The sequence below is a fragment of the Harpia harpyja genome, chromosome 1 (assembly GCF_026419915.1).
Source record: "Harpia harpyja isolate bHarHar1 chromosome 1, bHarHar1 primary haplotype, whole genome shotgun sequence".
Lineage (NCBI taxonomy): Eukaryota > Metazoa > Chordata > Aves > Accipitriformes > Accipitridae > Harpia > Harpia harpyja.
Genome location: NC_068940.1, coordinates 98,162,556 through 98,183,581, shown reverse-complemented (window position 1 = coordinate 98,183,581; position 21,026 = coordinate 98,162,556). Strand labels below are relative to the sequence as shown.

The 21,026-nt window shown below is 37.5% G+C and overlaps 1 protein-coding gene across 5 annotated transcripts in view; it reads right to left on the bottom strand.

Annotated features, from left to right (window-relative positions):
* The window catches only part of ESYT2 (extended synaptotagmin 2), a 92,819-nt gene that overhangs the window by 58,041 nt on the left and 13,752 nt on the right, over positions 1-21,026 (bottom strand). For all 5 annotated transcript variants that reach the window (XM_052806664.1, XM_052806633.1, XM_052806642.1 and 2 more), the window contains exon 2: positions 645-686. In XM_052806664.1, the coding sequence (XP_052662624.1) occupies positions 645-686 (42 nt within the window). The remainder of the gene's footprint in view (positions 1-644; positions 687-21,026) is intronic.

Sequence of the window (21,026 nt, the reverse complement as noted above, 5' to 3'; positions counted from 1 at the left end):
CTGATGCTGAATGTTGGGGAGAAGGGTGAAGAGGGTTAAGTTTCTTTGCATGTAAAGAGAGGAATAAGAAAAAATGGGTCAAGTGCATTTCTTAAATACATGCATAAAGTTTATAAATGTCAAAAATACAGTATTTTACTGTCATATCTGAAAAGTCTATTTTTGTTTTATTATTATTTTCTAATTAACTCATGTTTTTCTATGCTCTTTGAATGAAAGATATTTGGGGGGAAAAAAAAAAAAGCTACACAGATCTGTATCTTAGATTATCACACATACAAATCCAAATGGGAAAATTGATCTATTTTTAGATTGTAGGTCAGGAACCTACAGTACTGGAAAGTATCCCAGACAAGTAGAACATAAAAGACTGTGTTTACAGCTGCTATGACTTCCACACAATTATAGCTGTCATTATTTTAATGCCACTTAAAAGTCATTCTCCAAAACTCAATTTCAAGACCAAGAAAATACATTTAATCTTTCTCATGACTAACTGGATCAACGACCAGACCCTTCAAGTGTATAAAGAGCACAGAAAGTTCTCTACTCTGTTCTCAGATTCTTGCCTCACCGGTTTTTTTAATCTCAGATTTCCCTCCTCCCCCTTCCCATCTGGAAGCAATGCTAATGACTACCCTTACCTTGTTGAGCCATTCTGCCCTCTCTGTGTCTGGAAAATGGACCTAAAAAAAAAACCAAACCATCAAACAAAAAAATTAATACAAATACAAAACACTTTTTAGTTAATCATGTCCAGTCATTTATAATACAGGTAAGCTTAGGGATCTCCCTATGAGCAATGTGTATGCACAGTGAACAACATACTAAGCAGTTAACATTCTTGACAAGAATATTAGAATTCAAGCAGATAAAATACGAACTCATTTCTGAACTACATAGATACAAGTCCAAGCATATATTTAATAGTGGCATCTGGAATAAAGTATTGCTTTAACACCATAAATGAACTAAAAAAAAAAAAAAAAAAATAAGCACAGTTGACACAGCTAGCGTCAACCAAATTTACCTCCTATGTTTCAGGGGTTTTTAACATGACACACATAACTGCCAGAGTCCTGACTGCACTTCTACTTCCTTTCATTCACACCAGATCTTTTGCAATACCAATAAATCATGCCTAGAAATATGTAATCAGTGAAGCTGAAGCTCAGGAATATGGATTTAAGTTCCACCAAAAGCCCTTCAAAAGACATTTTTAGTGATTTCTTTTCTTAAACAACTGCAGAAAACAGTAAGACATGGAAGTATGACAGTATATACATAGGATGGAAAGTACCCATCACAACAGGAAAACATCAATTAAATGCTAGAAGAACAGACACATTTTTCCAGACACAGGAGAGCATGGTTAGTAGCTTTACATCTTACACAAACATGGGGGGGGGGGGGGGGGGGGTGTGAAAACCTGAAGCAGTTCAGTAGAAGGAGAGTTAACAAACATTTCTTTAGAAATGAACAGCTTCTACAAGATGCAGATCACACTTCTGAAACACAAAGAGCCTTTGAACACACTAAAAAACTGTGACCTACATATACTGACTTTCATGAAGCTATGTCTCTACTAACTGAACTGTCAAGTCTTAATCTCTTCGTAGCATAACAGATTGTACCACTGGTTTTAACAGCAGTGCCTACTGGTTATTTTTATTATGCATATATCCCCAAATGAGAACAGTCAGTTAAATACATACTTTTTAAACTGTACTTTCAACAAGTTGGATTTGAAAGCAAGCCCCATTAATGATTTGTTTATTTTTTACTAAATTCTTGCATTAACAGTCAGCACTAACATAATCTTGAATGTACTCAGGTTACCTTCAGAGTAGTCCTTAATTTCATCTAAGCATCCATGTTTTAGCTATGCTGGAGGATTGGCCCCTACAGCATAATCAATATTGTCAGTTATTTCTCCGGTCTGTTTCTTTCTCAATATTCCCAGCCCCATAATTAATGTAAGCCGTACATTTTTACAGATTCTTGAAGAATTACAAATACTGCTGTCTTCCACTGTCAAGAGAGAGGCTTTTGGCATCTTTTTCAAATTACTTTTTTCAAGTATATCACATATCTATCAAAACCATTACAAGTGGCACAAAAACAACCAATGATCTGCTTGACTGTAACAAAAACATTTAATGGGATGTATTTTACTTAGTGAGTTCAAAGAATAGAATTATTAATAATGGATGGAGCACTTTTGGAATCATATTATATTTTATTTATTTAGAATTAATTTCCTACAAAATTATGGTGGGTAGAATGTCAAAAGTCTGTATTCAGAGGGCTGGGTGGGGGTTTTTTCCTTTCTTAAAAACAAAAAATACTTAACTTTTTTTTTTGCATTTACAACACAAGCAGTTACTGCATGTACATGAATTTATAGCTGAACAGGGCTTACACTCGATTTTTGTCTTGCAGGGTTCTCAAGTTGCTTCCAGTCCTCAAGAAGTTAAAGGAACCAAAAGAATGAACACTATGTTAACCATAATGCTAATAAGTACCATGTTGACCTTTCTGCTAAAATATTTGCTTTCTGAATCTGCAGACAGAAAATGTGCCGATTCTCAGTAATTACTTATCTCTTAAGCATGATGTTAGATCAATATGAATATTTCATTCTGATTTTCTTAGGAGAGAGATCAGTGAGGTTCACAGGGTGGGAACTCAAGAGCTGTTCCACACAGGGGACAACATGAACTACAGCTGTTGTAATGAACAGCAACAAAATAAATTAAAAAGAAAAAACAAGTTGAACACACAGATGAGGAAAGGAAAAGAAAATTCATGGAAATACCAAAAGCAAACCTGTCTGCTGCAAGTAATGCAAGATATAACAGAGTTACCATGTTCACACTTCATTTTTAGTCTTTTGTACAGGTATCCAGTTGACATCAATGGGAGAGCCACACTAGACTGAGAAATACTTCGCATCCTAAATATAACCTCAGCCTGGATGAAATTAATCTTCCTCCACAGTGACCCAACTTCCCAGATTTAGGGTATAAACTCCCCAAGGCATAGGCCACATTCTCCGCGCTATGCACACAGGTGACATTCAATTCATCTGACTGGAATAAAACAGGTAGCGTCTCTCTCTTGCACCTATCAAGCACCCTTCTCATTCAGTCCCAAATTATGCAGAATCACTTGAGATAGGTTGGAAAACAAGGGGCCACATACACTAGTATTGAGCCATATATGCCAATTTATTAATTTTAAAATTTATCTGCTGTAAAGTCTTTATTAAGACCTTGCTTAACAGGACATGGTTCTTACTTTTTCCACAGATTTAATAATTACTTGTCCTTTAGTGTGCCACACCTATCATGCTCCTACCATTATCTGAGTTAGTACTAATTCAACTCCTCAATTATATAAGCCTAGTTTACTTCTACAGTTGCACACATTAATAGGCAACAAACAATACAATGAATTACATCTTCCATTCCTGCTTCTTATCCCTCTTCCAACCTTGCTTTCCTACTCACTCCACTTCTAACATAATTCAGTTGTATTCAGTGTCTATTCTGACATCCAAAACAGAGTAGAGAATACAATCTTCCATCTTCAAGACTCTGAAATTTTTAATCCAGCCAACCTTGAATCAGAAGTTGAGCTATATTTAATCTTTAGATGCTCCACAACCAGGTAGGCTGAAAACAAGGCATAAACATTTATCAATCTACTAATTCCATACATTTTTAGTCTGCTATATGAGACTGCAATATTAATGGCAATGTTGTATTTTGCGTTAAGAGTTTTTGATATCAAACACAATCTTACACAAAGACAACTGCGGAAAGCCTGAGGGATGGAAGCTGGTACTCTGGATCAGTCAGGACTGACACGAGCATGGAGGCAACTGCACAAACATTTTATGGCCAGAAGCAAGAATCAGACAAACTGACGCGCAAAATCTGTTAATTCCTGTATAAAATCTATTAGACAAGCATGACAGAAAGAGACAGAAGTCAAGATTTCAGCAAAGACACTCAAAAGACTAAAAGCATTCTCCACTTGGTTTTTGTTATTAAATTGCTCATGCAGGTTTGATAATTACTGTCTCATTTCAACCACTTGGTGTAGTTATTATTCAAAAGGAAGTGTAACTAGAGAGAACTGTTGCAAGAAATACCCTAATAACCATGTTCAGCATCAAAAACATTATATTATTACATATTCCGGCAACATTCTTGTATTGGCTTTGTGTGACAAGGTTTTGGTAGCAGGGGGGGTTACAGGGGTGGCTTCTGTGAGAAGCTGCTGGAAGCTTCCCCTGTGTTCGAGAGAGCCAATGCCAGCCGGCTCTAAGATGGACCCGCCGCCGGCCAAGGCCGAGCCCATCAGCGATAGTGGTAGCGCCTCTGGGATACTATATTTAAGAAGGAAAAAAAAGTTGCGGGGCGCACAGAAACCACAGCTGGAGAGAGGAGTGAGAACATGTGACAGAACCAACCGTGCAGACCCCCAGGTCAGTGCAGAAGGAGGGGGAGGAGGTGCTCCAGGCGCCGGAGCAGAGATTCCCCTGCAGCCCGTGGGGAAGACCATGGTGAGGCAGGCTGTCCCCCTGCAGCCCAGGGAGGTCCACGGTGGAGCAGATCTCCACCTGCAGCCAGGGGAGAGAGGACCCCACGCCAGAGCAGGTGGGTTCCCGAAGGAGGCTGTGACCCCGTGGGAACCCCGCGCTGGAGCTGGCTCCTGGCAGGACCTGCGGATCTGTGGAGAGAGGAGCCCACGGAGCAGGTTTTCTGGCAGGACTTGTGACCCCACGGGGGACCCACGCTGGAGCAGTGTGCTCCTGAAGGACTGCACGCTGTGGAAAGGACCCATGCTGGAGCAGTTCGTGAAGAACTGCAGCCCGTGGGAATGACTCATGTTGGAGAAGTTCGTGGAGGACTGTCTCCCGTGGGTGGGACCCCACGCTGGAGCAGGGGAAGAGTGAGGAGTCCTCCCCCTGAGGAGGAAGGAGTGGCAGAAAATAATGTGTGATGAACTGACCGTAAACCCCATCCCCGTCCCCCTGTGCCGCTGGGGTGGGGTTGGTAGAGAATCCGGGAGTGAAGTTGTGCCCGGGAAGAAGGGAGGGGTGGAGGGAAGGTGTTCTGAGATTTGGTTTTATTTCTCATTACCCTACTCTGGTTGATTTGTAATAAATTGAGTTAATTTTCCCTAAGCTGAGTCTGTTTTGCCTGTGACGGTAATTGGTGAGTGATCTCTCCTGTCCTTATCTCGACCCACAAGCTCTTTGTTATATTTTCTCTCCCCTGTCCAGCTGAGGAGGGGGAGTGATAGAGTGGCTTTGGTGGGCACCTGGCATCCAGCCAGGGTCAACCCACCACAGTTCTAATATTAACAGATTTGCAAAAATACTTGGAAGTGCTCAAAAGATGCTTTTTTGCACATTAAAAATACATGACAGCTTTCTCACACAACTGCTTGTGCTCAGCTCTAAACAACTCTCATGTCTATTTCCTATTTCTAATACATTCATATCCTGTGCTGTCAAAAACTCAATTCATAACACATTATTTTTTTGTAATGATCAACAGAATACCAGAAAGAGCCCAAGGAATGTAGTTCCTTATTCTGTCCTGGAGGATAATAAACCAAAATATATTTCCTTGTTCTGTCCTGGAAGATAATAAAACAAAACAGGGACAAAAGAAAACCACTAACAAGCTCCTATTTCCATAATAACAGCAGAAACATTTCTTACCCACAATTATTTTATTATTCAAACTATCTATATACACTCTTCATATCGGCTAAATTAACTCAGTTTTCTGCCCAGATGATCATCTGCATCTTTCAAAGGAAACAAGGCTAGACGAAGAATAATTACCATTAAACTCAAACCCCACGGACTAAGTATTGGTAGGAAATTTTGAAAAGTCAAATAGTAATCAGCAAATGATATCAAATGAGTCTCAAAGTGCAAATAATAATATTGCTGCCTTAACTATAATTCTTCATCCACATAAAGGAGGTTTCATATATCTACATAAATGTCACTAAAAGCAAAGATTGACAAGAAAATGAGAAAGAATGAAGTTACAACACCCTTCTGGAAGTATGCTGAATTGCTCTCACCACAAGTTACAGGTATTAATAATCTACTTTAAAAATACAAATTGCACAGTAGTTGTTATTATTCACTGATCCCCTCACTGTAAAACACCTCTCTTTAAAATTATCTTTGTAGCCTTCTCCATCCTTAAAGCTATTTATCAGCCAATCCTTGTTATATTTAACTTCTATTTAATGATTCTGATTAATGCATAGGTCCTAAGTATTATTTACATAAACTGAAACAACAAAAATGGCACCTACATTGAAAGTACAAAGCTACTGCTACTGACCAGAGTATTCCATAAAGTGAAAACTTTTTTTGCTACAAACCAATCACTTTCTCATGAATTGTGTATTACAGCAAAGTAAGAAAAGGAAGCAATAAAAGCAGTTTAGATTAAAAAAAAACAACAAAAAAAACCCGAAACCAAACCCCCACACCACTGGATGTTGGCTTTTCCCTTCTATTCCCCCCCAAGGATTAAACGTATGAATTCAATTTTAGACTACATTAAAAAATAATGTGTTGTAATAGCTATGTTTAACAGATACTTATCTGAGTCAACATTACTTAGCTTATGTCTAGTTCCTTCCATTTCCACTGTTTAATTACTTGCTGCTCCAGATGAAAATCTTAAAAGAAACTATACCAGTAATGTTTTGATTAATTATAAGGTCCCACAGTATAACCAATTCTTGATATAGTTACAATGTAACTAAGTGTCCTTGAGCAGTTTTCCAATTACTTCACAAATCTCTCTTACAGTAGATACCGATCCCTTCTGCTTACTTTGGAAAGCTGAAATTCTATACAAAAAAATCCTCCCCTCTATCAAAAGCACATTTGTCTACCTTAAATGTAAAAATATAAAAGAGTATCAAAAATAGTCTTCATAGTCTCTTCATGCATCATCAGTGGAGAGGGAGAGCATCCCACAGAAGGAAATGCAGAACAGAAGCCCAACGTAGGTGCTCTAAATTGCCTTCTGAATGCACAGCATAAGCACTTATTCAACTACTAAACCTAAAACTAGGTGGTGTGGCAAAAAAGAAACACACTAAATTATCCTTTGAATTAGAAGTGCCAGATTAATTTGGCTAAACTCACTGCACTTGCAACTCAAAAAGGCCAAAGAAATTTAGTAAAAGAATTAAGAAGAATCCCAGCATGAATAGAATAAAGAGTGTCATGCAGTGATATTCAAGCTCAATTTAACAGCTATTCACTCCAGTGTTTTCCAGTCGGTAAAGCAGGCTGGCCTAAGGACATTTTAGGTAAAACAATGCTGAGCAGGGCTAATGGCTTAATCCCATGTATTCCAGCCAGCAATCGCAATCCCCTCTCTCTCACTGGAGAAACAAGGAGCAGCAGTAGATGGAAGTATTTGTTCCTTTCCACAGAGGAATCAACGCAGAGTCTTCTGCTACTCAACACAACCTGAAGAGGCTTATCCTCAAACACAGACTGGGTGGACAACCGCTCTTTCTAATAGGAGGTAAAGAAGGGGTGGCTGGAAGGGAAAGCAGACCAGCCAGGCTGTCTCCTGTTACTCCAATAATCCACCTCCAGGGTTATCCCAGCAATTTTCCTAACTTCTGTCAACCCCAGAAATACTGTAGCTTCCATATCTTCTGAATTACAAGGAAAAACACACTGAATATTTACTGTTGCAGAACTGCAGGATTCAGTATTCCTGAAAGAGGTGGTTATATTGTTAATAAGCTTTAGCATCAATTTTGTATTTGCAGCCTTAAATATATTAAAATGATTAGCCTTTGCACAGCAAAATTCATATTCAATATTACAAATGCTGTATGTTTTTAGTTTGGGGATTAAGCAAGGACTCTTGAAACAGTTTCACTGAGAATCACTAGGGTTGTGTTGTATATGTAATGTCTTTCAACAGAAACATCTGGAAGATTCGGAAGCAGGCTGGATATAGAAAATCAGTTGTGTTGAACACACTATCAAAGCCCACAGGGTACTTCACAAAACAGCAGTTAGAAGGACACACATAAATCAGTACAACTAACCTCAAATTAAAAGCTATATAAAATAAACAGTACAGGTTTTGATAGTAATTGCCCATAAACAACAACAACAAAAATATTAAAAAAAAAAATAATCGAAGATCAGAAAATTAAGGGGAGCAGAAAAAAGCAAAACAAAAATAACAAAAATACCACACACACACAGAGTAAGGAAGATATAGAGATAAAGGAGGTGGGGAAGGGCCCTAGAGTCATTGTCACTGCTCTCTGATCACTGTAAAACCTGAACGTAAAATGGAAATATTGCAAAAAGTGGAAACGTATCTAAATGGAAGAAGCAATTGTAATGCCAAGCTAGGTTAAGGATTGTATTTATTTATAAACTGGAATGTAAGCCATTTAAGTGCTTGGACAACACATTGGAAAACAAAATAAACCTTTTTAAAAAAAAAAGGAGGTGGGGAAATTACGTGCCCTTTGAGTCAGATTTGGACCTATAAGATGAGAGTGGTATTAGAAACACATACTTCGTATCCCACCAAATGTTCATAAAACATTCTACCAGCACAGACGTTGTCATCCCACATGAACTGCCACTATCAGTTCAGCAAGTCCTAAGGGCTGCCGCAACAAATTATAGACAGCTATTCACCACAAGTTCTCCAGTGTGATCTCTACCATATTCTCCACTGCCTCACAAGCTCTCTGCTTCAGTCAGTGTGAGCATCAAGGTGAAAAATAATTCTTTCAACAACATGGCAATTAAACACAAAACAAGTTAGCACTTGTAGAAAGTCTGAAACAAATGGCTTTTCAACACCTCCGGGTTTCAATACTAACACAGGAAAGCTACTATAATAAAATTTATATACCCCAAGTAATAAAACTGAGATTCTTTATACAGTATAGAGAGTTTTATTTCATTGCAGCCTTCTGTTACCTCTGCTCCTCTCTCCCCTTCTTCTTAAAGGTCTAAAGAAAGGCCTAATATACTGACCAGTTCAAACCTGGAATAAACAGTAGCTCACATACGCAGGACACTTCAGCATCCTTGTATGCCCTGAAGGACATATTTCCTAACATACATTTGTAGATACCGTATCTGGGAGACAAGGAAAATGACTAGCAGCACATAGGCTGTTTTTTCTAAAGTCAGGCTAAGCTAGCATAGAACAGGTCTCCATAAAATGCTGCAAATGGTAGCAGCACTGTAAGGAGAGCCACCGCTACCCATACACACACTGTTGAACTTAACTGAAGCCCAAACTACACAGAGGGATCTCACATCCACCCTTTCTGCTGTGCTAGAATTAGAACATAAAATTCAATTCAAAATATTTAATGCTTTTTTAAATGTTACCAATGACCATAAATGTACCTGTTTGTCATTTAAATAATACAGAGATGCTACTTTGCTTAGATTTTTTTTTTAAATTATATTATACATAAAATACATATATAAGACTGTAATTGAGAAAGTTGCCCTTCTGTTTTCCTTCTCCTCACAGAATTCACTGGAACGGCATTTAGAAAATTAACAATCTTCCAATTTTTGCTAGCAGCCTAGCAAAAATCTGATCATCTTAAAGTTTTGGCACCTGTGGATTCAGAATCTGTCCCTCTGCTGCCCTGCAATACCACCAGAATATTCTCACTTGGACATTCCCCCTAACTTCTATGGCAAACAATGTCTCCGGCAATGCAAAATAATGCTGTATTTGCAATAGAAAAGCCCTGCCTAAAAGAGGCTACAGAGCTCTGATACAATCAAAACGGCAGCCCAGAAGCAAGTCATGCAATTCAGAACTGAAGGATGCCCAGAGACTACAAAGCACAACAGTTTCATTCTCTCCATGCACATCTTTCACTTCAACATCTATCAAATATGCCTCACTTATAATGGCACTGAGGCTTGTCAAGAACTGCATTACTCTTCAGCAATTTGACTCACCAGTACAAAAACTAGATAAAATTTGCCTAAGTGCTGCTATTTTTGCAGATGGAGCAAGCATGCCACAACACAAAGTTACCCAGAAACCTCCTACTTAGCAGCAGCTTGCCATAACAAAATCCTCCGGGATAGGCATTATAAGCAGCTGCTCTGGAAGAATGACAGAACAGTAGTCTGCTACTAAGTAAGGGAACTGGGAAATCCTGCTTCTAGCCTGACACTCAGCCTTTGCAACCCCAACTTGAGGAAAGCTGTTCATTCTAGAAATTAAAAACCAAGCATAATTAACTTCCAGAAGCATCCTGTCTTAATCACCTGAAGAACACCACATAAAACAAAAATCCCTTGCTTTACCACTAGTGGTTACACAATTTCCTTCCAAACATCTGGAAATACATTGGCATGTGTTCCTGTCATATCTGGATGCAGATCTTACCCTAAACACAGCATACTATGTCTGCTAGAGGAAACCACATAACCTTCCTTTGTTCATCTGTTACCTCTTCCTAAACAGAAAACTTTAAGCCTTCAGTCCTCCACTGCAGATTCATCTTCTAGTGCAGCTTAATTTCAGAATTATCTTCAAGTACCAATATATTAATAGTATATATCATAACTCAGGCTTCAATATAGAGATGAAGTCAACTCTGTAACCAAACTGCTTTATTCTCACTGCAGTTTAAGATCTTATTTTTCCTGAATCATTGTGTTCACACTTCCTTTCTACTTTCCACCTGGAAAGGGATTGTAAGTTTTCAGTGATGGGTTTGGACTGGGACGGGACAGTAAAACAAAAAAAAAAAAAAAAGAAGAAAAGTAGAAGGTATATGGGGCCATTAAGTTACAGGAACGTTTTAATGGTTTCCACTTTCTGAAGGATCCACATGCAGAATCTCTGACGTAAGATTGATATCCTGACACAGAAAGAGACATATTTTTCACACCTAGCTAATATTTTTTTTTTCTCTAGAATTTAATGAAGATTTCTGGACCATGTCTAAAACAAGATCTCTGCTTCCCAGGGTGGGAGACTTCCAACTACTAACTTCAGCAATGTGGCACAATATGTCAAATTTGACAGGAATTGTTCCTAAGACTCAAAACAAGTTATTGCAAACAAGAAATAGAGCCTTTAGAACTTATATTTGTTAAATAAAAGGATTAATCTTGCCTTAATCTTTCTCTACAAGAAAAAAAAATATCATCATGATAAATACATAGACTGAGGAAATGAAGTTATGCTTCTCACAGTTTGATGGCTAGGCTTTTTATTGTGATTTTTTAAATCTCTTTAATATAATAATAATAAAAAATCCTACATATTTCATATAAAAAGATTTGAATTTAAAAGCACTCATGAAATCACTGGATATACTAGCAACGCAAGGACTAAAACCATCATTATGTTCAGCATGCAGGTCCACCAAGACCTAATAAGTCACCTGTATATACATTTTCCCGACACCTGACTGGTGTCTGCTGCCTGGCAGACCTACCAAAAGCCAATCCTTCTATTACACCACTGAAGTCCACATCCATCATTCAAAACCCATCAAGATTAAAGATTCACTGAAAGATAGCAATCTTCAAGTTTACAGGGAGTGGAACATTCCTAATAAAAATATTTCAAGGCATTCTTCATCTAACAGTTTACCATTCTTCTAAATTGTCAGCTGGAACAGAAGTGATGTTGAGCGAGGCAACATAAGAACTTAGGTTTAACATTTTGATCCCTTACTACCCACATTTACAACAGCGCTTTTACCTACACTACTTTCTTATTCAGAAGACCAGAATTCATTATCAACTGTGACAGCAGGATGCCCTTTTCTAATCTCACCTTCAGTGGGCATTCACAGCAGTAACAATTGTATTTTAAATGCTGATGTCCAATGAAAGGCCAGGACAAACAGAGTTAAAAAGTCAAAAACTGAATAGCATAACACCCTACACAAGCAAAATATCAAGAACTAGATTTATACTGATTAAAGTCTTGCTGTCACACCAGGTTATAGACACCTAGTGCAACAAATGTTTACGACATAAAACATTTCATGACAGCCTACATCAGCACACTTCCAAATTCCCACAAGCATTGCAATCATTACTGAAAGCAGAGACCCAGATTTTAAATGTTTAAACTGCTGAAAGGCATAGCACGAACCATAGCTGTAAGGGCTTAGTGAATTTTACAACTTGAAAAATCTTGCACAGCACTACTTTTTAACATGTTATTGACTTCACCCTTTTATTCTCAAAGTAATTTCATTCCTTCTCCTCCTTTCCCAAATAAAGTCTTAATACCTTGAAATTTAAGCTTTCAGGTTTTAAAAACTTTATAAAGGTATTAGCAACTTATTTTCAATTTGTCACATTTCAAAAACATGACATCTTTTGTACTTTTAAGCCTGTAAAACAAATTCCTTTTCAGTTCCCTTGAGAATCCAGACATGTTCCCATTCAACTGCATGCCAGAGTGTCTTGCTCTCTTGATGGTCAACAGAAGAAAAAATCTTCCCTCCGGACTGCTAAATATTAGCTTTCAAAATAGCTTATACAACCAGTATCACAGCACAACTTAACTATCCTTTGAATTGTCTACAGCTATGAAAAGAAATGCTGGGCTCTGCACCAAATTGTCAGTCATCCTTGTTGTTGCTATCTAGACTAAAACATTGAAGGTTTCTTCTCCTTTTACTCCACTCACCCACTACCCGCTTTACTAACCCCTCTATTCAGGAGCTCTGATTCACTAAGACAAAGGTTCCTTCACCAGGGAGATCTTATTCCTGTTAACACTTGCTAGATTACATAGCTAATCTAACAGAACCATGCAGGAGTTCTGTGAGGACTAAAATGGACATCAACTTGCAGGAAAGATAAGTGTTCAAGAAGTACTGACCACCTTCTGCAAGACTGCCTGTCCTCTTTCTCAGGCAGATTAAGTGTCCTTTCCAGTATTTAACTGGCTTACCAGCAGCTAATTACTGAAAAGCAATATGATCTCCTATGACTCAATGTGCACCTTTTAGCATGAAACATCTCCATGTACTGAACCCCAAACTTTACAGGTTAACCTTTTTCTTTTCTTTCTTTTTTTTTAAAATGTAACCTATAACTCACAATGCATTTGAAACAAATCTGTGTGAACTCTGACAAGACAAATATCATACATTTACTTCTTACTGGTTTGCGGGTGAGCAAACTGCAAATTTGTATTTGAAAATACAAAACAGCAAAATGGAGAACTTGATTTTTTTGTGGTATTCAAGCTAAAATACAGTATCAGAGCATGCAAATTCAAGCTCGGTTAACCTGCATCGTAAGAAGTCAAACAAGTCTGTAGAATATGCTCATTATTTAGCTCTTATGTGCTTCTTATTTAGTTCTTACACTAAAAGAAAATATATGCACACTCATGTTTTGACTGAATCTGACTCCCAACACCAGCAAAAACTTCTACATACTGCACTGCATCCAGTACTACCCAGCCAGAGTTTATTCTTAGTATTAAAACATTTTTTAAACATAATCAGAAATCATTCAAGGTATAACAGGCATTTTAAAATCCCCCTGTATCATTTCTAGCTGAAACACTGGAAACTTACTATATAAAATCCAGAAAGTATAAACGGTATAGACTGACTGGCAGTTTTGTTGAACCTGTAAAAATTCAGTGATAAACTCTCTCTCTGAAACTATAAAACTCTGCTGAGAAAGTAACAGAAAGCAGAACATTCTAATAATGTGAAACCAAAAAGAGTGGTAACGTTTAATTTGGGTCTCAGTTAACATAGTGACAACAAATGGTGGGGAGGAAAGCCCTAGTTAACCGGATAGCATCAGGTATCAGATTACAAACAGCTTACATGTGTAACTCTTTCTGGTTCTTCAATTCAAGCATTTAACCAGATTCTTATACCAGGTTCTTCTACAAATCTCAATATTTCTAATAATCAGGTGCACACTAAAATTTCTAAGATTTATGACATTTGTTCTATATCCTCTCTAAAACAATTTTGTCCCCCTCAATGGATTGTATTTCAGCACAGAATACAGTATGGTGTTATCTGTTAGAAAAAGATACGCAAAATATATCACACATTTCATTGGCAACACATAGCATAGGAACTTCTGCAGTAGGCAAGATCAAAGGTCCAGCTAACACAGTAACCAAAAGTGACCTCTAAGGAAAAAGAGGAAACAAAGTAGTACTATGGAGTTATCCTTCCCTGAATGTCCTCTCAGCTTCTGGGAAGCCTGGCTGTAACCTTTAGCAGCTGTTGTCATCCTCCTTCACCCCTTCTACCTCAAAAATGCTCAGACCCTTGGAAAAAAAAAAAAAAATTTCCATTTTATGAATTCCCGTGAATCAGATAAGTTTACTTAAGGCAAAACTGATGCTCTAGATTTTTAGGGCAGCCCTTACCCTCACACAGGATCATGCTGAAAATACGAGACCAATGAAATACATAACTGGAAAACACTCTGACCACTGAATTCCAATCCCCTGCAATTGCAGGCATCATTATCGTATTGCTGTTTATAAACTCCACCTTAAAACCAGAGTTTGCTACCATTCCTCAGTACAGACCAGGAAGGGCAACCCCAGTGTGGTTTTGGTAGGCTGGGTTGCTACGGAAAGACACTGAAGCACTCCCTGCTAAACCAAGTTTCTAAACTTAGGTATGCTACATCGTATGTTTGAGTTACAAGGTGGAACCAAAACCCAGACTGCCTCCCAACTAAATTAACTATTATCCCCATCCTTAAATATCAGTCTTACTATTTGATTCTATGTGTTATCAATAAAAGATACTTCAGAGGAAAAAATCTTCAACTGACAGAAGATAATGTTCAAAATAAAAATCCCCACCAAATCCCCACCCAGCAATATCACTTGGTTTTGAAGTAAAAAAGGTATTTTCATCATATACTGAAAAGGTTTTACAAGCATGTTTTCAATCTGTGCCCACAGCTTGTAATTCCTGTATTCATACAAATCGTGGATCTGTTTCAATAGCCAATCTTTCAGCTGGAATATCTGTCCCATGACTGAGCTTAGCACCTCTTATCCAAGAAGCCATTTTAGAAAAAGCAGAGTACGTGTACTTAAATCAAACCTGCAGAAGGAAAGGATGCTACTGAAACCACATCCTCTGAGGAAAACATGCATGCTTATGCTACTAGATTGACACATATGGCATCTGTACAGTATAACATCCAGCAAGTTGCAAATCTCCCACAAGACAAATGCTTTCTGTCAGCCACCCAGTCACCAACAGAAAAATATTGTGTGAAGGTCAGAAGAAGGTTTTCATATATAAATGCAAAGTTTTATTTTTTTATTCTGGAATTAGAAAAGTGGGTAAAATGCTGGTCCAAGTAAAGTCAGCTGCCAAACTCCTATGAATTCAGTAGGCTCAGAGGAAGAATCCTTCAGCAAGTGGACACAACACACACAATTTTGCCCTGGAATGTGGATACAGTGCCTAAGACAAATACAACATTAAAAACAGACTGACAGCCCAGCACTGAGACTTAACATTGACACTGATGAACTCAATTTTCATTAAAAATAGTAAAAAAATTGAAATAAACAGAATTTCACACTTACAGAAGTTGCTGTTCAGGACTACACACAGAACAAGTAGGAGGACAAAGTATGCTTGCAGTGTCTCTCTAGAGCTGTACAATAATTTTCATCACAAAGTGAATTCAATACCAAAATACACCACCCACAGCACTACAAGATTTATGATCATCTGCAAACAGATGAATACTGCCTGGCAGGCACCTCTGAGTTTGCAACATAATGAAGTCCACACTTACAAAAAGGAAGATAAAGCCCTTCAAGCAGAATTGAAGCAAATGAGTAAAGGGGTACCACAGGGCATGCAGTACCTTTTCTCCAATGCACTACTACTTGTTGTAATATTTCAGTTAAAACATGCCTAGATATTTGACAGTCCTGTTGATCCTTTGACTTGAGTATACAGCAATATTTGTTCAGTCACTTATCCTTCCATGCCAGTCTTTACAAATCAGCAAAGCCAAGGGAAAAAAAATACTGTTGAAAGTAGGAAATCTGGAGTTTAAAACCAACATTTGACTTTTTTTTTTTAAATTATTGACAATTTCAAGAAGATGACATCTTTTAAGAGATCAGTAGTAAATACAAAAATACAAATGACTAAATAGAAATAAAAAGCCCAGTCATCAGGTTGCAATGCTCCCCTTCACCCTACCAAAACTCCTCAGGCCCTGGTTCCAGGAAACATCCCCTGAGATTCCAGCTTCCTGCAGACACAGACACTTTCTCTCATGTTACGACTGCAAACCATCACTGATACTGTCTTTCAAAATAGTTGTCTTACAATGCTCTACATCAAAACATTCTTCAGCCTCTATTAAAGAGGTTTTCCATCTCAAAAAAACAGGGAAAGAAAGTGATCATGAACTCTAAAAAATATAAATCCTCTAAGCTAAGCTATTTTTTAAAACAATACTGGAAACTAAAGAATGTACCTTCCCTAGTTGTTTGGGAAGTTTAACGTTTGGCCACATATGTCTTAAATGATACTCTATTTTAAATTTCTCTGCTTTTAATGTAAATTATTTTATTTGCATATGTTTAGAGAGTAATTCCTATATTTTCTGAAAGAATATACTCTAGTTTTTACACAAGCAGTTACAAAACCAGCCCTTCTGTAGAACACTGTGAACTGTGGAAGAACTACTATCTTGAGTATATACCAAAGATTTTCAATAATAACATCAATTTACTTCCAGGTGGCATGCCCAATCAAGTGTGCACAGTTGCTGACCTGAAGGACAGGAACTTGTTTCTATACACACAGCCATTGCTTATGCTCAGCAAGTGCCTGCATGGAGATGTTTACCCACAAGTGAAACTAGCCCTTGTATAAAGGCAGTTGCTGCCCTTCAAACACATGATGGGTAGCAAGTAGCTGAGTGATTAAGATTCGGTATCTTCTTGGACACAGAGGAGGAACGTTCCAGCATTAGACTGCTGGAATTGTTGGGTGTTTGACAGGATGGAGAGGTAGCAAGAGCAAAGAAAGAAGAGTTGGATACATTTTTCCTTTTATAAACGCAGCACAGAGCTGCCACCTCTTGTCTCAACCATTACAAACAGGTTATGTTCTTCCACTTCCCAATTTAGCAGCAAAAATAGCCATCATAAATCAATACTACTGTAATTAATGACAGCAGTAGTAAGTCACTTTATAAACATACAGCCTACAATTGAATCATAACATTAAGCACACAACAGAGTCTTTAAAGACCGAGTTGCTTACAACTGATACTTAAGCTCACCATTTCTGCATTTTAATCCACACCTACCGTCCCACTTTGGATACTTGCACAGTGTATAGCCGGAACAGAGATAATCAGATCATACCCACTAGATCCTGGTTGCAGTTCACAACAGGAAAACTCTTTTTACATCTCAGCAACCCCTTTTACCTATATATGGCTTCACAGCAATTTCAAAGGTTTCCATTTTAAAGATTCAAATATTGGTCATCAGTAGGCAATTGCTGAATTATTCTTCTCTGATTTTCAAAATTCTATCTGTTACATGTCCAAGAATAATCTAGTCACTCTACACCTGCTATATTATTAGTAGACAGGAATAAGGGCCTCTGGAGAGAGATTAATCTGACATCTTGAAACATTTCTCCCATGGTCAGATAGAGTCCTCTGGAGATGCCTGTATTAAAGAAAATCTCAAATTAATTTGGACTTACATGTCTAAATTTAGGTTCAGCAAATTCTAGCTCTAAGTGGAAAGCAAACACCTTGTGCCTAGAAATAAACTGAATATTAATCCTACAAGTTGAAAGAAATTTCTGTCAATTAAAGACAACTGACTGAACTGCGAATAATCAACCACCTAGTTGATCAGTTCCCTAAAATCTAGCTTCAAGAAATCTTGCCCACAGCAATGCCAGAATAACTACGCCACTTTATTTGATTGCTCCTAAGCAGAACCTTCCTTAGCCTGCACTTCTCTTGAAGGAGAGGTTAATGGCTGTGCACGTGCAGGGAGTAATATATGCAGCCAAGTCACTGTTAGCTCCTAAACTGTCAGCAGATTTTGCAACAGATGCTGCTGCACAGTGCTGATAATTTTTTAGGAGCTCTACAACAGAATATTTACTACGTTTATTAATTAAAATCTAACAGCTGTGGCCCACATTATTCCTTGCTAAATTTAGGCACGTAAAAAGTAGCAATGAAGTTGTGACCTCATTACTCTAGGTTCTTATTATACAGAGAAAAGGGACCTCCTGCAAAAAATTCAGCTCATCCTTTCTCACTGACTAAAGACAGCTAGCAGAAAGAGACTTAGATCTCTGCAATGAGGTGCCCAAGTTCAGTAGGCTGAATCTACATTTCAGTTTGCTACAGAGAACTTCATTGGGTGTGCTAATTGGCAATTAGATTTTTTTTTTAATGGCTTTTACAGTTGATTGTGTTGGTTTAGGCCTGAATCCCAGCCCAGTACAACTAACAGATATTTTCAGCAGTCTAAGTTCTGTACGCAGCTCTTAATCACATGTAATAGCTTTCTTGCAAAAGTTATCACTTGACTTTAGAAGAATGCAGTGATGACAGTTAAAATGAAACCAAACCCCTGAGTAAAATGCCACAGTTATTTTCAGAGATCTGCATAAATAGCAGTTAATTTGCAACTGTATCATTCCAGCTGAAAAAAGTATTTTCAAGAATTTGATAACGGCTTTTCCATGTACAACTAGCCTCTGAGGAAAAAAGCAAGGATTTTATTTCTTTTCAGTATCAAAGGGATGTTGAAATCAAATCCACCATTCTTGTTGCCATATATGATTTGCTGCATCTGATACAGGCCTGACTGCTCAATGTATTTGAAACATTATTAGGACATCAAATAGTAAGCAAGCTTAACATTCATCTATGACACTTCTTTTTTTTTTTTTTAAACTAAATAAATTGAAGACTTTTGTTTTAACTAAATAGTTGAAGATCTAATTGCCTATGGAAATGTCTGCAATTAAAAGTAATTTTTAAACTATGTTGGATAAAATTTAAACAGTCTTTAGGATATGTATTTCAATGTCTCATTCTCAGTGTTCTCTCTTATATACAGGAGCTCATATAGTTACTTTCTGTTAAAACAGTGACATCTCAAATCCCACGTCACTGACTAATCTGAGCTGCTCCAAATCAGAATTTTTTTCCATTTCACTTACTCAGTGGGAGATTGCAATGTAACAGCTTTACTTATACATTGCATTCTTTGCTAGTATGACAGACAGGAATGTTATTTCCATGTGCCTGGCAACGCAAACAATCACTGCAGCAGAAAGTAGAGCTGGAGTTCATCACTTTGATTGCTGCAACAAGAAACTAGAACAAATGAAAACCCGCAAGATGACTGAGGTTGACGAAAAGAAAAACCATTTCCCCAAGCACTGCAAGTCTCAAGCAAGAAAGTGAATGACCTTGTAAGTTCTTACAGGTTACATCTAAACTAGAAGCTTATGTGTTACATGGGAATCAAGAATCATAACTTTGCAGGAGAGGAAATTCCAAAGTGATTTGTCAGAGCTTAAAACCCATTAATTTTAGGAACACTGATGAACTAATCTCCTCACTCTGGCAATTGGATAGATTTCTGTTGCTTTTCAATAAATTGAAGCTTAAATGATATTCTACAGTTTTTCAGCTTGCACCCTGAGGACACAGATGTGAATCAATGTTATTACAGTCAAGGATAAATGCTTTAAAGCAACTGTAAGTAAAAGCTACAATCACTTCCATCCCTTTAGCAGAGTTTCACTTCAAGCACAAATGCCTCCACTTCTTACTCTAAAAGAAGTTTTACAAAATATCTGCCAAATATTCTACATCCCAAATACCAAACTCACTTGAAGCGAAGGTGAAAGTTTGGATGTCTTCAGCCAGAAACAACACAGACTGTCCCCTGGTATCTCATAGAGTTTTCCTATTACCCATTTCCCAGGTAAATGTTTGAACATCTTCAAAAATTGTCCATTAGGCCTTAATGGTCCCGTGTACACTTATTCCCAAACAAGAACTGCCCACTACAATTCCCTCCCACTCCTCTGTAATATCCAGAACAACATGGTGCAGACCCTCTACCCAAACCCAATGGAGGTTTAAGCACTAGCAAAAAAAAACCCCAATAATTTTAAAAAAGAGGAAAAATACCTAATTTCAGGTATATACACTTGTACTTCCATTGACAGCTTTGTCAGAAGTATTGTTATGGTGTTACTAGTACAACAGACTTTCTTCCTAGTAGTGCCTGAAAACCAAAAAATTCAGTATAAAGGAAGTGCATACACAAACAACAACATGTGTGTGCTGAAAGCAAATCACTTAACCCTGAATTACTGTTTTAAAAGAACACTTTTGTAGTTCCTCATCTTTCACATAGTAAAATTACAGTTTGTATTCTTATATGAGAAATTGATTTGTAAAAAAGGGGATTTACAAATCAAATCTATTTTCAAGTTGTTACTACAGCTCTGTGTGTAAGGGATTACTCTAATGAACTAAAAAGGAAAAAAAAAAACAAACCCTAACTTCATTCTGTTTTTTTTCATAAATCAAAGTAACAAAGTGAACAGATTGGTAACATTTTTGTTATTTACTTTAGAGAACTCATGAAAGATAGGACACATACAGGAAAGAAACTTCAGACTATAATTGCAAAACTTTCAAAACACAAAGGAACTGAAAAAACCCAATTGTTGGCAGATACGTTTTCTGTTATCATACATCTACACTAAGACCTGAAAACAAGACAAGCACATATTATATGCAAGTTGTTAAAAAGCTTTATAAATAGCCAAACTTAGTAGAAAATTCTCATTATAAAGACTTACATGAACAAGACAGAAGTAAGAAAACGTTTTATCAAAGGAACATGGGACAGTTTAGGCACACTCACATC